Source organism: Plasmodium yoelii (genome assembly GCF_900002385.2).
Source record: "Plasmodium yoelii strain 17X genome assembly, chromosome: 13".
Taxonomy (NCBI): Eukaryota; Apicomplexa; class Aconoidasida; order Haemosporida; family Plasmodiidae; genus Plasmodium; species Plasmodium yoelii.
The window spans coordinates 2,509,321-2,525,169 of NC_036185.2; the positions used below are offsets into that span (position 1 = coordinate 2,509,321).

The 15,849-nt window shown below is 22.5% G+C and overlaps 2 protein-coding genes across 2 annotated transcripts; one reads left to right on the forward strand and one right to left on the reverse strand.

Moving 5' to 3' along the window:
• Positions 1-1,792: 1,792 nt before the first annotated feature.
• On the forward strand, positions 1,793-3,505 carry PY17X_1361600 (phosphoenolpyruvate carboxykinase, putative; the record flags this gene model as incomplete). Its single annotated transcript, XM_723866.1, has 1 exon — positions 1,793-3,505. The coding sequence occupies one exon, from the start codon at positions 1,793-1,795 to the stop codon at positions 3,503-3,505; it is 1,713 nt and encodes a 570-aa protein (XP_728959.1).
• Positions 3,506-4,444: 939 nt separating this feature from the next.
• On the reverse strand, positions 4,445-15,571 carry PY17X_1361700 (AP2 domain transcription factor, putative; the record flags this gene model as incomplete). Its single annotated transcript, XM_022957296.1, has 1 exon — positions 4,445-15,571. The coding sequence occupies one exon, from the start codon at positions 15,569-15,571 to the stop codon at positions 4,445-4,447; it is 11,127 nt and encodes a 3,708-aa protein (XP_022813736.1).
• Between the last annotated feature and the right edge of the window lie 278 nt (positions 15,572-15,849).

The window sequence follows — 15,849 nt, forward strand, 5'->3', positions numbered from 1 at the left end:
TTTCGGGAATTATATTTATTTAATCGTTTGTTTATATTAGATGAATTGTTTAATTTTAAATAGGTTTATCGTGTTTGAATTTTTATTATTTATATTTTGTCCTCTAAAATTAGTTTAATAAAATAAAATTTATTATATATAAACTTGTTTCAATATACGCAATTATTTATATGTGATTAAAGTGAATCAAAGGAATAGTTTATTCGATTTATATATTTTTAAATGTTTCGATTGCCTTCGTTCTATGCAAAAATAATGCATGAAACTTCGATTTTGATATTTTTGTATTTTTTTAATTGTTATATATGATATTAATTTTTATGATAAATTGATAAAACATATGCTTAATTTAAAAAAAAAAATGTTATTCAATTTTTTTTTTTTTTTTTTTTTTTGTATTTATATAACGATTTATATAATTAATAGCTACATGGATATCGAAATCCTATAAAGTTGTATATTTTATATTATTGTCATTACTGGAAAATAAAATAAATAAAACATCATGCATGTATAAGTCACACTATTTGATCATTTTAAATAAAATGTAGAACATAAAAATGCGTCAAAGGTCCTTATAAATAATTCGAGGAAAAAATAATCACAAGTTTTATAATTATATCAACATTTCAATAAGAGCCTATGATAGGAATATTCGCTAACCAATTTTTATTTGGCTATATTTATATATGCATATAATAAAAAAAAAAAAAAATTATATACGTGTATTTTTATTTTATAATTTTTCCCCCTTATCATTTAAACTTCGAAATGTAAAAACATTTTAAATAAAATAAATAAAACTCAATATTTTATGTGTTTTGTAAATTATTATTTTTTTCCTTATATTTATAATGTTTGCACCAAATATGTACACTAGGATTTAGTAGTAAAATATTATAGTCTGGAATAAATGTAATAAAAAAAAAAAAAATGTGAATTATTTTTATATTATAGATTTTATTTTTTTTTTTTTAACTTGTATTTTATATATATAAAAAGAATAATAATTAAGAAAAAAGAAAACAAAAAAATGAATTAATTATGCTTTGGGCTATGCTAAATATATATGTGTATTGTGATGTTTGTTAAATGCTGTGGTTAAATTCCACTGTGAAAAGGTGGTTTATTTTTTGCATATTTTTTATACCATGATACAATAGTTATATTTGTGCTTTTTTCGCCAATTTATATTCCCAATAATATTTATTTGGAAACATATTTTGATATGTTCTTGTTATAAGCTTATATACCCACCTTTTTTAAAAGGGGGAATAATAACGTATATGACTGTTTTTTATTTGTACGAAATAGTTAATTGTATTATGCAACTATAAAATAATTGAACAATATATATTATTATATTTATATATATGTTTGTTTATTTTATAAAACTTGAAAAATAATAAGTGTGTAATTTTCGTACATTATTTATGGGAATACATAGGGCGACAACATATAAAAAATCGTCTACATTTTTTGAGCAATATAAAGAATAACATTTTTACACACATTTTTCAAATAGTTATTGAAAAAGTTGTAAAAGTGATTTTACACTCATCTTATATCCCTCCAAAAATCAGAAGAACATAAAAAATTGCTTATTTAATTTAGATAGTCCTGTAGTTATTGTTTTTTTTATTATACTAAAAAAAAAACACACACACACACATATTCACAATGCCCTTTTAGGGAATAATTAAATTGAATTTTCATAAAATACTTATTTATATTTTTTTTTGAAGAAAATAACTTTATTCCAAAATAGCTAATCAAATTAAAGTCTAAAAAAATGAATGACATAAAAAAGATAGTAATTGATGAAATAAGGAGGAACTTAGTTTATAATAAACCAGTTGGACCAATAATGAGTTTAAAAGATATTTTAACATTAAGTCAAGAACAGGAATCTCAATTTAATAAAGAAGTTCAAGGTTTAGGGTTGAATGTAAATAGTATCCATCATAATTCAACCCCATCATTTTTATATGAAATGGCTTTAAAATATGAATCTAATTCATATATAACAAGTACAGGAGCATTGTGTTGTACATCTGGTGAAAAGACAGGAAGATCTCCATCGGATAAAAGGATTGTAAAAGAAAGTAGTTCAGAAAATGACATATGGTGGGGTAATGTTAATATACCAATAAAAGAGAAATCTTATGAAATAAATAAAGGTCGAGCTATAGATTATTTAAATTTACAGCCAAATTTATATGTAATAGATGCATATGCAGGTTGGGATGAAAGTTGTCGAATAAAAATCCGTGTTATAACATCTAGAGCATATCATGCATTATATATGTTAAATATGTTAATACCACCCAAAACAGTAGAAGAAATTCAAAATTTTGTACCCGATTTTATAATATATAATGCTGGTGACTTTCCATCAAATAGATTAACAGAAGGTATGTCTAGTAAAACATCTGTTATAATAAATTTCGGTGCAATGAATATGGTAATATTAGGAACACAATATGCGGGTGAAATGAAAAAAGGTATATTAACATTATTTATGTATAAAATGCCAAAAGAAAATAAATTACCATTACATTCTTCATGTAATGTAGGTAAAAAAAATGATGTTACATTATTTTTTGGTTTATCGGGTACTGGTAAAACAACATTATCAGCAGATGCGAACAGATATTTAATTGGAGATGATGAACATGTATGGACAGACAATGGAATATTTAATGTAGAAGGTGGTTGTTATGCTAAATGTAAAGGATTATCTAAAAAACAAGAACCTGAAATATTTCAAGCTATTAAATTTGGAGCGATATTAGAAAATGTTATTATGGATCCTATAACTAGAGATGTAGATTATAATAATTGTTCAATTACTGAAAATACTAGATGTGCTTATCCATTATCTTATATTGAAAATGCTAAAATACCTGCATATATTAATAGTCACCCAAAAAATATAATTCTTTTGACATGTGATGCTTTTGGTGTTATACCACCTTTATCAAAATTAAATGTCTATCAAATGATGTATCATTTTGTTAGTGGATATACAAGTAAAATGGCAGGAACAGAAGATAATATATTAAAACCAACTGCTACTTTTTCTTCTTGTTATGCTGCCCCGTTTTTAGCTTTACATCCGATGGTTTATGCAAAAATGTTAGCAGATAAGTATGAAAAACATAAACCAAATGTTTGGTTATTAAATACGGGATGGATATATGGTGCTTATGGAACAGAAAATGGAGAAAGAATTCCATTAAAATATACACGAATGCTAGTTGATTATATACATGATGATAAACTAAATAATATTAAATATAAGCAAACCCCAATTTTTAATTTTAGTATACCTGAGCATTTAGAAGGAATTCCAGATGATGTGTTAGACCCTTATATTGGATGGAAGAATAAAGAAGATTACAATGTCAGTTTGAAAACCTTAGCTCAAGAGTTTATTACAAATTTCAATTTGTATTCGGACAAAGCAGATCCAAATATTTTATCTGGAGGCCCCTCCATTTGATCTAAGTTAATAAACAAATTCTTGGTAGATAAAATTTATATTTGGGGATTTTTTTTTTTTTTTTTTTATAACACAGTATGTAAATTGTTTGTATATTTTTATATAGCCATGACTGTGTTTATAATTTGTTGAGATAAAAAAAAAAAAATTTAATACAATTCCCCACAATGTAACTTTTGATTTTGTTTAATATTCGATCGATTTATTGTTTTTAGGGATGAAATGTTTTTTTTAATTCATTTTTTTAATTCGATTTTTTTTTTTCGAAAAAAAGAAAAAACATGGATTTTATTTTGGTGATATATTATCTATGTTTGAATATAATTAAATGTTTTATTTTATTATATATTGAAGTATGTTTCAAGTATATGTGTAAGTAGATAGATCATATTTTTAGTGACCTTATTTTATTTCCATATTTGTATTTATAATTATATATATGTGTGTATATACACCCATGTATAGACTGCTATATATTTTTACATAGCTACTTGAAAACTAATTAAAAACATACCTTAAACTAATAAATATATAATTATAAAAAAAAAATCAAAGAATTTAAGAAATGGGTTAGTAACTCGAGAAGGTGTTTTTAATTTATTTTTTGAACAAAATTAAAGAATAAATTGAAATAAAAGTTTTACAAAAGTGTGGTAATTTTACGATGATTATATGTGAATTTTTTATTGAACTTTGGTAATATATAATTAATATTTTTTAAACTAATTTAATATTTTTTCTTATGTTACATATCGAAATCGAGTCGTATTTTTGAGTTTATAAAATTTACGAAGATCATAAATTTTGTTAAAAAAAAATAAACTAAAACAAAAGGACAAAAAAAGTGAAAATAAAAAAATTAAAAAAACGTAAAAATAAAAGGATAAAAAAATAAAAAGATAAAAAAATAAAAAGATAAAATAAATAATCTATAGAAATTTATTTAATATTTTGTTTGCCCGAATTTGGCATGTTCCTTTTTGAAGATTGAAACAATTTTCTTCTGTGTTCTATTGCCAATTTTCTAGCTTGTAAGAAGCCAAATGTTTTGACTAAAAATTTTTTGTCATGCCTCTTTTTATTTATAGTACAATTAACAACCCAAGCATTTGTATGGGAATCATAATGTACCCCAACAATTCTTGGTAATTTTTTTGAAATATCTGAGCAATCTTTAATAAATGTTTTTTGATGTTTCCAATTAAGAACTTCTTCACGAGTATTTAAATAATTTTCAAAAGAATAAATATCAGCATATTTTGTTTCGATTTGATTTATATTATCAAAAAAAGAATCAGATAGCCATTGAGAATTTAGTAGAATAAAAATTCCAAGGTGTTCTTCTTTTTTACTCACTTTTTTAAAGACATAATTATTTACTTCTTTATTATTAAATAATTCATCGTAATGTTTTTTTAAATAACAGTCTTGTAAATTATTGTCACACAAAAAACTGTATATATCTTTGTTCATCGATTGTTTGGAAATATTTGGATGTATAAATGTATTATTATGATTATTATTTCCTATATTTGTGTTTTCAAAATTATTTATCTTTTTATTTTCATGTTCATAATAACGATAAGATATATTGTTCGTTTCACTGTTTAATTCCGTCATATTTTCATTTTCATTTTCATCTATATATTCAGGAGTGGTGCCATTATCAAACATGTTTGGCATTGTTAATGGAATAGTAATTGCATCATGTGTTCTTTCCATATTCAATTCATCATTTAATTCAATTTTATGGTCTATATTATTTGGCATACAAAAATCATTATAGGAATTTCCCATATTGTCTCTTTCTATCGAATTAGGAGATTTGTTTCTACTATCCAAATTTATATCACAATAAGTATTCAAAAGATAGGAATTGTTACTGATATTATATTGGCTAGTCATGTTATTTGTATTTTGTAAATCTCTGTTTAATTTCTTACTTTTTTTGCTCTCATCATCTGTGAAATATAAAGGTATATTTTTTTTTTCAGCATCAACAGTGTTATTAGAAAATATATCGGTATTCAAAGTGTTATAAATTATTTCATATTCATTTTTATTTTCTATTTTGTTTTTTTGAGTATGTTCAATCGGAATTCTAAGACCATTTTCTTTATCATTGACATCGATATTCATTTCATTATTTTGTATATCCATTTGAGAAGTATGAAAATTTTCTTTTTGGATAGTCCATTCTTGATTTGTTTCAATATTATTATTCCATGTGTTTGAAGAATATGAAGAATTTCCTTGTCCTACATCTATAGATGTAGCATTAGTAGATTCATTTGGTTCATCGATTTTGTGAGATGCCTCAAAATTTTGAAATATATCTAACGAACTAATTTGCTCATACTCACCAGGGAATATTGAATCATAATATGAAGTAAGAGTTGTGTTGTTATTAATTTTTTTATAGAGAGTATTATTTTTAAGGATATAAGATGAAGGAGAAAAAAAATAAAATAAATGTTCTAATGATATAATATTTTCAGTAGAATAATCTAAAAGATTATAACTTTTTGATTCTAAATCATTTTCTAAAATTAGATCAATTACACCTGAAATATTTATAGGTTTAAATCCATAATTATTCAATAAAATATAATAACATTCAATACATTTTGCTCTGGCTTTTTCAAAACCATATTTTCGAACTGAAAATGATATAATAATTTCTTTGTTGTTTTTATTTAAATATAATACAACCCATAGAAAATATCCTGATAAATATACAATACCTTTGGGTAATGTAAAAAGTTTTGATTTTTTTGAAAAATAATTTCGTGTTCCTGTTAATAAATTTATAGGTTCAATATCATTAGTTATTTTGTTATGTATTTCTATTGGTATATAATTTAATACATTTTGTTTATCTTTTGAATTTAAATATATATTTTTCATTTCATTAAAATAAATAATTTTTCCATAACATACTAAAAATTCTTCATATCGTTTATAGTGCTCAATATAATCATTTATAGTCCCGTTATAAATAATAGAATTTGCACTAACTTGTTTACTAATTATTTTATTTTCATATTTATCATCAAATTCATTGCAAATGTTCATATTAATATTTTTGTTAAATATCAACCTGTTTAAAAATGTGTGCATTTTTGTCAAATGATATACAAAACTTTTTCGAAATAAAATAGATAATGCTTTAGATTCTTTAAACCCATAATCGTCTATTTGAAATAATTTTTTTTTTCTTTTATCATCTACATCTATGTATGTAAAACACCATGCCTTTTTATATTTTATAAAATTTACTCCTTTAAATTTACTCGTTAGTTGTTTATCTTTTTCATCATATTGATCATTATTAAGATTTATATAATTATTTTCATCATGTTCATAATTATTTTTTCTACAATTATCATCATCATCATATTTTTCCTTTTTCTTTCTTTTCTTACTTTTCTTTGTGGTATATTTAAGTATACAAAATATTTTATAACTGAATATGTACAAAAAATGTATAGGGAATATCATACACATCCATGAAGTATTTATTTTTTTTTCAAAAATTAATTGAAGATCTCTAATTTGCTCTTTTCGTTTATTCGCTATTTTGTTAGGCATGCTATTTTTCGATTGTTTACATGTTTTATTTTGTGTTTGTTCGGTTTCATCATCTGTACTTTCCTTAGTCTGGGGTTTATTTACCTTCAATTTTATTAAATATGATTTATAAAAAGCTTCAATTTTTTTTCTAAAATAATCATGATATATATCTTCTAATCCATTTAATTCTAATAAAACCCATTCTTTGTTAAATTTTAAAAACATCATAAAAATTTTTTTTTCTTCTTCATTTGTATAGTTACATTTATTCATGTAGTTAAGCAGTGTCTCTTTATACATATAATAACTTTTGTCATCGATATCTATATTTTCTATGAACATTTTTCTTTTTTTGTTTATTGTTTCTTTTTTGTTATCTTTTTCGTATTCTTCAAGATCATTTTGAGTATTTCCATTTGGGGGAGTCACATATCTCTCTTCATACAGCTCTTTGCCACTTTTTTCCTCCACATTTTTATCCATACTTTGGTCCATATTTTGGTCCATATTTTCCCATTTTCTATATCCCCACATTTTTTGTTCATTCTCTTTTTTCGCATCCTTATCATGGTCACTATAAATGTTACCAACTTGTTCATATTGTGCATTTACTTCTTCTTTATACATTTGGTTTTTCTGCAAATTTACATAATTTTTTGCAATTCCAAATAGGTTATTCATGATTTCTTCTTCGTTATTTTTTGGTGTATGATTTGTTTCACTATTATTTTTTTCTTCCAAAAAATTGTATAAAATGGGCGATTTGTTTGTATCTAAATTTATTGAATCATTGATTTTATCTTCTGAATCTCCACACTGTGATTTCATTCCTTCAAAAATTGCTTTGCTGCTATTTGATATACTTTCGTCACATTTTATAACATCTATTTTTCTTTTTTTTTTATTGTCTAACTGTTTAAATGATAAATTATTTTCGTTATTAACTTCTAAATGTGTATAATTGTCACTGGCATAATTGTAAGTAGAATTTAAGGCATCATATGATTGTTCATCTTTTTTGTTACTACTTGTATAATATTCACTATTTAAATCGATATTTTGTATTGTTTCTGTTTCTTCATTTTGTACTGTATTTATTTTGTAATTATTTGGATAGCCATTTTTATAACTTATTTCAATGTTTACAGTTTTTGATAAATTATCCTCATTTTTTTCATTTTGAGAAATATGGATATCATTAGGATAAAAAGAATTATTATCATTATCGTCTTTCCTATTTTTCGATAATAATTCTTCAGATGTTGTATTTAAAAAAATATTTTTTATTTGAGAATCCTCACAATTTTTTTTCTTAGATAGTTGTGAGTTTTTTTTAGTGATATGCATTTCATGGGTTTCTTGATTTTGCATTTCTATATGTTTTAATGTTTCATTCCCAATTTGATTATCAAAGTTTATATTATTATTAGATTTATTTTTTCCTTCTTCATAAGTTTGACAATAAATATTATGAGGATTTTCTTCATTTGAATTATCATTACAATTTAAAGTAACCAAATTATTTCCATTTTTCTGTATATTTGATTTTTCATCATTTTTATAATCACCCAAAATTGTGTTACTTTTATTTTTTATTTCCTTTTTTCGTTTATTAGATGTTTCGATGGTATCCTTTTTATTTAATTTATCATTATGATTTGAAATATCAGTTGACTTATTTTCTTTATTGAATAAATTCAAAAAGGCATTAACATAAAATATATCTCTGTTGTTATTTTTATCAGGTGTTTCTTGAGTACTATTATTATTATTATTATTTTCATCATATGGATAATTAATATTTTCATTTATATTATCATTTAATATAGAATTAAATTCATCTTTCGCTTTAATAGAAAAAATATATGCATGGGAATCTGGACTTAAATTTTTGACTCTCCATTCTATACATTTTTTTTTTGCTAATAGATTTCCATATTTTAATGAAGAGAAAAATTTTTTATATCTAACTCCATCTTTATATACAAATGTTGACCATCCATTTCTTGTTGGGTCATAAGAAATACCTCTATACTTTTTTCCAATTAGTTGATTTGTTATTTCTAGCATTTTTTTTAGTTTTTTTTTATTCATATCATTCATTTGATTTGTATCCATATTTTGTGTTTTAACAAGACTATTTGTGTCATTTTGTTCACATTTATCAATATTGGTACTAAATTTATCAGGGGTATCTATCCCTACTTGAAAATTTTCTAAAGGCTTATTTTCTTCTTTGCTTTTTAAAACATTTTCTGAATAATTTTCTATATATTCCTTTTTATTTGGTTCTTTTTCCATTGTGTATATCATTTTGTTTCTATATTCATTATCACGATCACTGCTATTTGTTGATATATAATTTTGGTTTTCTAATATTTCATCTCTATGATATTCCTTACTTATTTTATAATTATTATCATAATTTTTTGGAGTATCACAATGAATTTGATAATTTGAAATAAATTCATCATTGTTAGTATTTATGCAACTGTTTGTGCTATTATTGATTGGGAAATTATTATTTTCATTTAAGTTAATAAATGTGTTTGTGTAATGAGAATTAGAAGTTTGAATTTCATTTTTTGTTTCAGTACATTCTGGATTTTTAATTTGATTTGGTGATTGCATTTCGTTATTTTTTACATTATTATAATTCGTTAAATCATTAAAATAATTACTACTGTTGTTGTTATAATAGTTTGTGTTATTATCTGATTTGTTCATATTAAATAATTGGGTATTACTCATTATATTATTGCAATTTATGTTGGATTCTGGAATATTGTATTTTTTAGAATTAAGATAAATATATTTATTTGACATTAAATTTTCAGAATTATTATTATTATTATTTAAATTGGTATTTTGTAACAATTTGGTATTGTAATTGTCAATATGCATTTGCAAATCTTCTAAGGGAATGTTATTTATTTGGTTGCTAATATTTTGATTGAATGATTGATTATTTGAAAGATATTTTATATGCTCATTATGTTGATTAGTTTGTTTATCAGTTTTTTTATTTGGATAATAATTGATGTCATATTGATTTACTTGGTTGGGTTGGCTATATTGAATAGAATTTGTATTTAAATTGCTAGTATAATACATATTATTATTTTGATTTTTTTCATTTTCCTCATTTATATCATTATATATAAACGAATTACTATTTCTTTTATTTAATATATTATATGAATTATTATTATCTACAAAAGATTCAAAATATGGATTTTCTTCTTCATTTTGGGAAATATTATTAATATATTGGTCAGAATTGTTTATTATGTTAAGATAATTATTTTGGTTATCATCGTAGTTGGATTTTTTACATATTGTATCATCATTTATTTTATTTGTATTCCTCACCCCATGGGATGCAGTCATAATATTTTGACTAATGTTTTTTATATTGTCTTCAGTATTGCTATTACTATTTTTTATATAAGAAATATAACGTGAATCTTTACTATTTTGATAATTAGTTGTATAAGAAAAATTATTATTAGATGTATCATCTTCTTCATTATTTTTGTTATATTGATAATTATTATGATCATTTTCATTGCAATTATTATTAAAAATATTATTTGTATAATAGTTGTGTTGCATTAATTCAGTGTTATTTATATTTTTATCATTTATATTTATCTCATTGGATGGAAAATAATAATTTTCTTTACTATCTGTTTGATGTAAATCATTTTTTTGATTTTTATAAATAACAAAGTTTCTATTTATATTTCCATTTTTATTGTTATTGGATTCATAACAAGTTGGAGTAAATTTTCTTGAGTTTAAAACACAAATTTCTTTTTCATTTTCAATTTTTGTAGGATATATTTTTTGATGTTGTTCTAAATTATTATACGGTAAAAAATTTGTGTCTATATTTATCATAGTATTATCTTGGTTTTTCTCATTTTTTGAAAACATGTTATTTTCGGATAATGTCTTATTTGGATTATTTAAATTGGAACTTATACAATAATTGTTACCCTCTATATTAGCATCAAACTTTTCATCCATATTTGCATATATATTTTTTGATTCGCTAATATTATAAGTATTATTTTTTTCATAAAAAAATAAATTATTTTTATTATTAAATATATTTGAATTGGTATCATTCTCTTCATTCTGATGTATATTAGGTATCGATTCTAATGTGTCAATTTGTTCTAATTCGATATTATTATTCGGGTCCTCATATTTAGAAATATTTATATGATCTTTATCAGAAAATGATTTCCCTTCACAAACTTCACTTATCGGTATTAGTTGATAATTACACATTTGGTCTAAATTATTTAATTCGGGATGTTTATTTGTTGGATCGAAGTTTCGGAGTTGTGCCAAATTACTTTGACCCATTATCTTTCCCTTGAGTGAGTAACTTCCATATTTCGATAAACTGTTGTATATATCTTTTGATAAAAATAAAAAGTTTTTAAAAATACTATCTGCGTAATTTAAATCACATAATATACTAGTATTTATATTTTCATTTGTAAAAATTGTATTATTACTCATGTCATTCAATATTTGTTTATTTTCTTCGATATATTTTTTATTATTTTCGCTAAAAATTGTATTTGGAAATAGTTTAAATATATCAGAATTTTGTCTACTAGATATATCAACATGAGTATCATCATATTTATTCATATCATCAAAATGAGCAAACTGTGTGTTTGGTTCTCCAAATTCATTATCTGAAACAAAAGTATTACTAGCTAATGCCATATAATTACCATATACATTTAAATTTTTTATTTTATTATATACTTCTTTCAATTCATATTTGATTGCATCCAAAATTTTTAGAGAATCATTTTCTAACATTGAATCATTCATAGTATACAATTTTTCAAAGGGACTAATATTATCATCAAGACTATCATTTTTTCCATCTTTAGTATTAATATTATTTTTTTCTAAATTATCATATGTAACTATTTGTTCATTTCCTCCAATATCATTCTCACTTGTATCAAGTTTATTATTTTCATTGGTTTCATCTATTTCTTCATTTTTTTTTCGGTTTGATATATGATCATATGTCTGTTTTCCTGTATTATTATTTTTATTATCATCATCCCCAACATCAACTGCATTTTGATCATGTGTATTTTCACCATTGGGATCCGAATTAATTTGATCAATTGTAAAATCAGAATCAGAACTTATATAACAAATTTTATTTGTATTCTCATTTTTTGATTTAGTTATATTGGAACATTTTTCTTTTTCCTTATCATTATTTATATCCTTTGGGAATTTTATAAATTTCGATATATTATTAACTGAATCCATTATATTTTCCAACTTTTGATTTATTTGGAATAAATGACGTTCAATAATATAATTATTTTTATACCCTTCTTCATTAGATGCACAATAGCTATTTCTAAGTTTACTATGACCATCACTATCTGTCGATAAAATTGATGAATCTTGAGTTAAAAGTATATCATTATTATTATTTTGTGTGTCTATATTCTTTGTGGGTTTATTTAGCAAAGTTCCTCTTTTAATATACTGACATGAATGTTCTTTCTCATTCATTTTATTTTCACGAACACAAAAATAATTTAATGAATCTGTTACATGTTTTTTGGTATATCCTCTTTTTTCTGAATGGTTTATTTGATCATCATTTATTTGTAGTAATATGTTAGAAAAATTGTAGATAATTTTTTGATATATTATATAAATGGTTAAATGCAATTTATGTAATTGAGATGCATATTTTTTACCAAAATATAACCATATTTGCAAAGGTGGGAAAATAGGAGGTTCTGGTAAAAAAATTGATATTAATTCTTTAATATATGAATATTTATCATTATAATATGAAGAATTGTATATATTTTTTATGTCATTTGAATTATTTTTAGATAATATTTCGCTAGCTAATATAAATATTAAATTTCTATTACTTAGCAGTTTAGTATATAATAAGCGTAATGATTTAATATAATAATCTACATAGGAAAAATATTCTTTTACTTTTGGACAATTTTTTAAAAGCTTTTTATTTTTCATATGTTTTAAATTACATAATACCATATTATCTATATCATTATTTTGTTGAGTTATTATTTCTTTATTTTCACATCGTTCATTTTCAAAAGTATTACTACATTCTATATCTTCATCATTGGGTGTGTTGTTTTGGCTATCCACATGGTTAACCTTCCCAGTATCACGCACATTGTTTATACTGTTTAAAAATGATTGTAAATAAAAATTGTAAATATTTTTTCTTTGTTGTTCTATATCTTCAAAATAGTCATCATTCTTATTATACGCATCATTGTGATCTTCTTTGAGTAAACTAAGTTCATATGAATGAGTTACGTCATTATTTTTATTTTCGATTTGTTTATTAAAATTAGTGAAATTATTGAAATTTTGTTCATTATCTAAATTTATGCAGTTTTTAAAATAATTGGAATTTATATTGGCATCTTCTTTTTTAATATTGCATTCTTCTAATTTATTAACTTGATTATTTTTAGTTGTTTCTTTTTTTGAAGGTATATTTATAAAGCGAGAAGTTTGTACAGTTTTTTCCGAATCAGTATAACCATTGTGCATATTAGATTCTTTGTAATCATTTTGTTCATATTCATTAATGTTAGAATAATTTTGTTGAAAAATATCAGAAGAATTGTTATTACAAATGAGTTTATTATCATCCCAATAATTAACATTTTCTGTTTTTTCCATTTTAAATTTGTCTGGTGAATTTATCATATCATAATTGAAATTATGATTATAATTATTATATACTATATTTGTATAAGCAGAATTATTTAACTCGTTACTATGATTAACAAGTGGCGGTTTATTTATTTGTATGTTTTTTTCTCCATTAAATATATTCAATAAATTTGTATCTTGATAATATTTAGGATTAAAAATCGGTGTATCAATTTTTGTGTTATTAATTTCTAAATCATCATTATTACTTGAGTTTCGAAATTTATTATCTATCCCCATATTATCATTTACATCGTTTCTATAAATTGAGAAATTATTAGAGTTTGAATTATTGTTATCTTTGGTCTTACTACTATTTGTTTGTCCATTGTGAGACACAAAATCAAAGGTATTCTGTAAATTATGTTTTTCATTGTCATAAATAATATTATTTTGGGTAGGCAATATGTTGTTATGTAACAAATCTGTTTGTCTATAATTATGTTGGTTAATTTGTTGTCTCATGTTATTATTACTAGTATTCATGACGTGATTAAAACTATTAACTGAGGTTACGAGTTGAGGTAATTTCATATTTCTAATTGTTACCTCATTTTTTAAAGCATTTGAATTTTGGTCAATATAGTTATTATTCCCTAAACTATTGACACTATTTATTTTATAATTATTTTCATCAGCATAATTATTATCATAATCAAAGAGGTTAGATGATTGAGGTGATAAAATTTCTCTATTTATATACAACGGATTTCCAGGGTTATTGTTTAGATAATAATTATTATTATAAATAAAAGTAGGGCCCCCCCCTTCAATAGTTTTGGTGCTACAATTGCTATTTTTAACATTATTGAAGCCAAATTCATTTCGGATATCGCTAATATTTGCATCATCATATGAATCATGTTTCATATAATCGAGGTAAGGATATGTAGAACACATTTCCGATATAGAAGATTTATTATATGGTAAAAAATTATTTCCATTTTGTTTTATTATATGATTATTTGAAGTATCAATATGATTAGGCATATTAGTTGGGTATTCATTATTATTTATATAATTAATAAATTGAATGTTATCCAATGTATTTGTATTTTTATTAATTAAATTATTTTTATTAAATGGATTATCATTGTTTTGAGGAATTTTTAACATATTTATATTATCACTTATTAAATTATTTTTATTTATATTTAAAAATGTATTAAGATTTACATTACTTTCATTATTACTGATGTATGATGTTCTTATATTGTTTACTTCATTTATATTTACATAATTGTCCTTTATATATATATCATTTTTCATATTTTGTTCATTTTTTTTGTCAAAAATATTATTATTCTCAAAAAAATTAGAACTTTTATAATTAATGTTACTATTCAATAACGGCATTGTGTTGCAGGAAGAATTTATATTTTCATTAATGTAACCTTCATTTCCTTGTGTCACTATTTTATTTTTTGTTATTTCTTTATTATGATCATTATTTATAGAATAAAATCCGTTGTTGTTTGAAGAATCATTAAAAGGCAATTCATGAAAATTCATCACATTTTTTTCTTGATATTTTAAACTATTAAATATATTGTGCTTCAATTGGTTACTGTTATTATCTTTATTAGCATTTTTGTAATTATCATCAATTTTTGTTTCAAAATAAACATGATTTATTTCGTCTTCACTTAATTCTTTATAAATGCCGGTTTTACCATTTTCCTTTGTTTTTGTGGCATCCATTCCATTTAATTGGTTTTGCATTTTTTTTTTTTATATATACATTTTTTCCCCTCTTCTTGTCTTTTTATTAAACATAGAAGAAGAAAAAAAATAAGAAAAAATAAAATGTGTTTGATTTTTGTTCATTATGAAGTCATAATGTACGTTATTGTAATGAGAAACCAAAACAGATAAACATAAATATGCATATTTATGTATATATATATTATAGGGAAATATATTTCAATTATTCCCTTATTTCTTGTTATATTTTAATACGCATATTTTTCTATATATAATTTGTTTTTGAAAAAATGTTG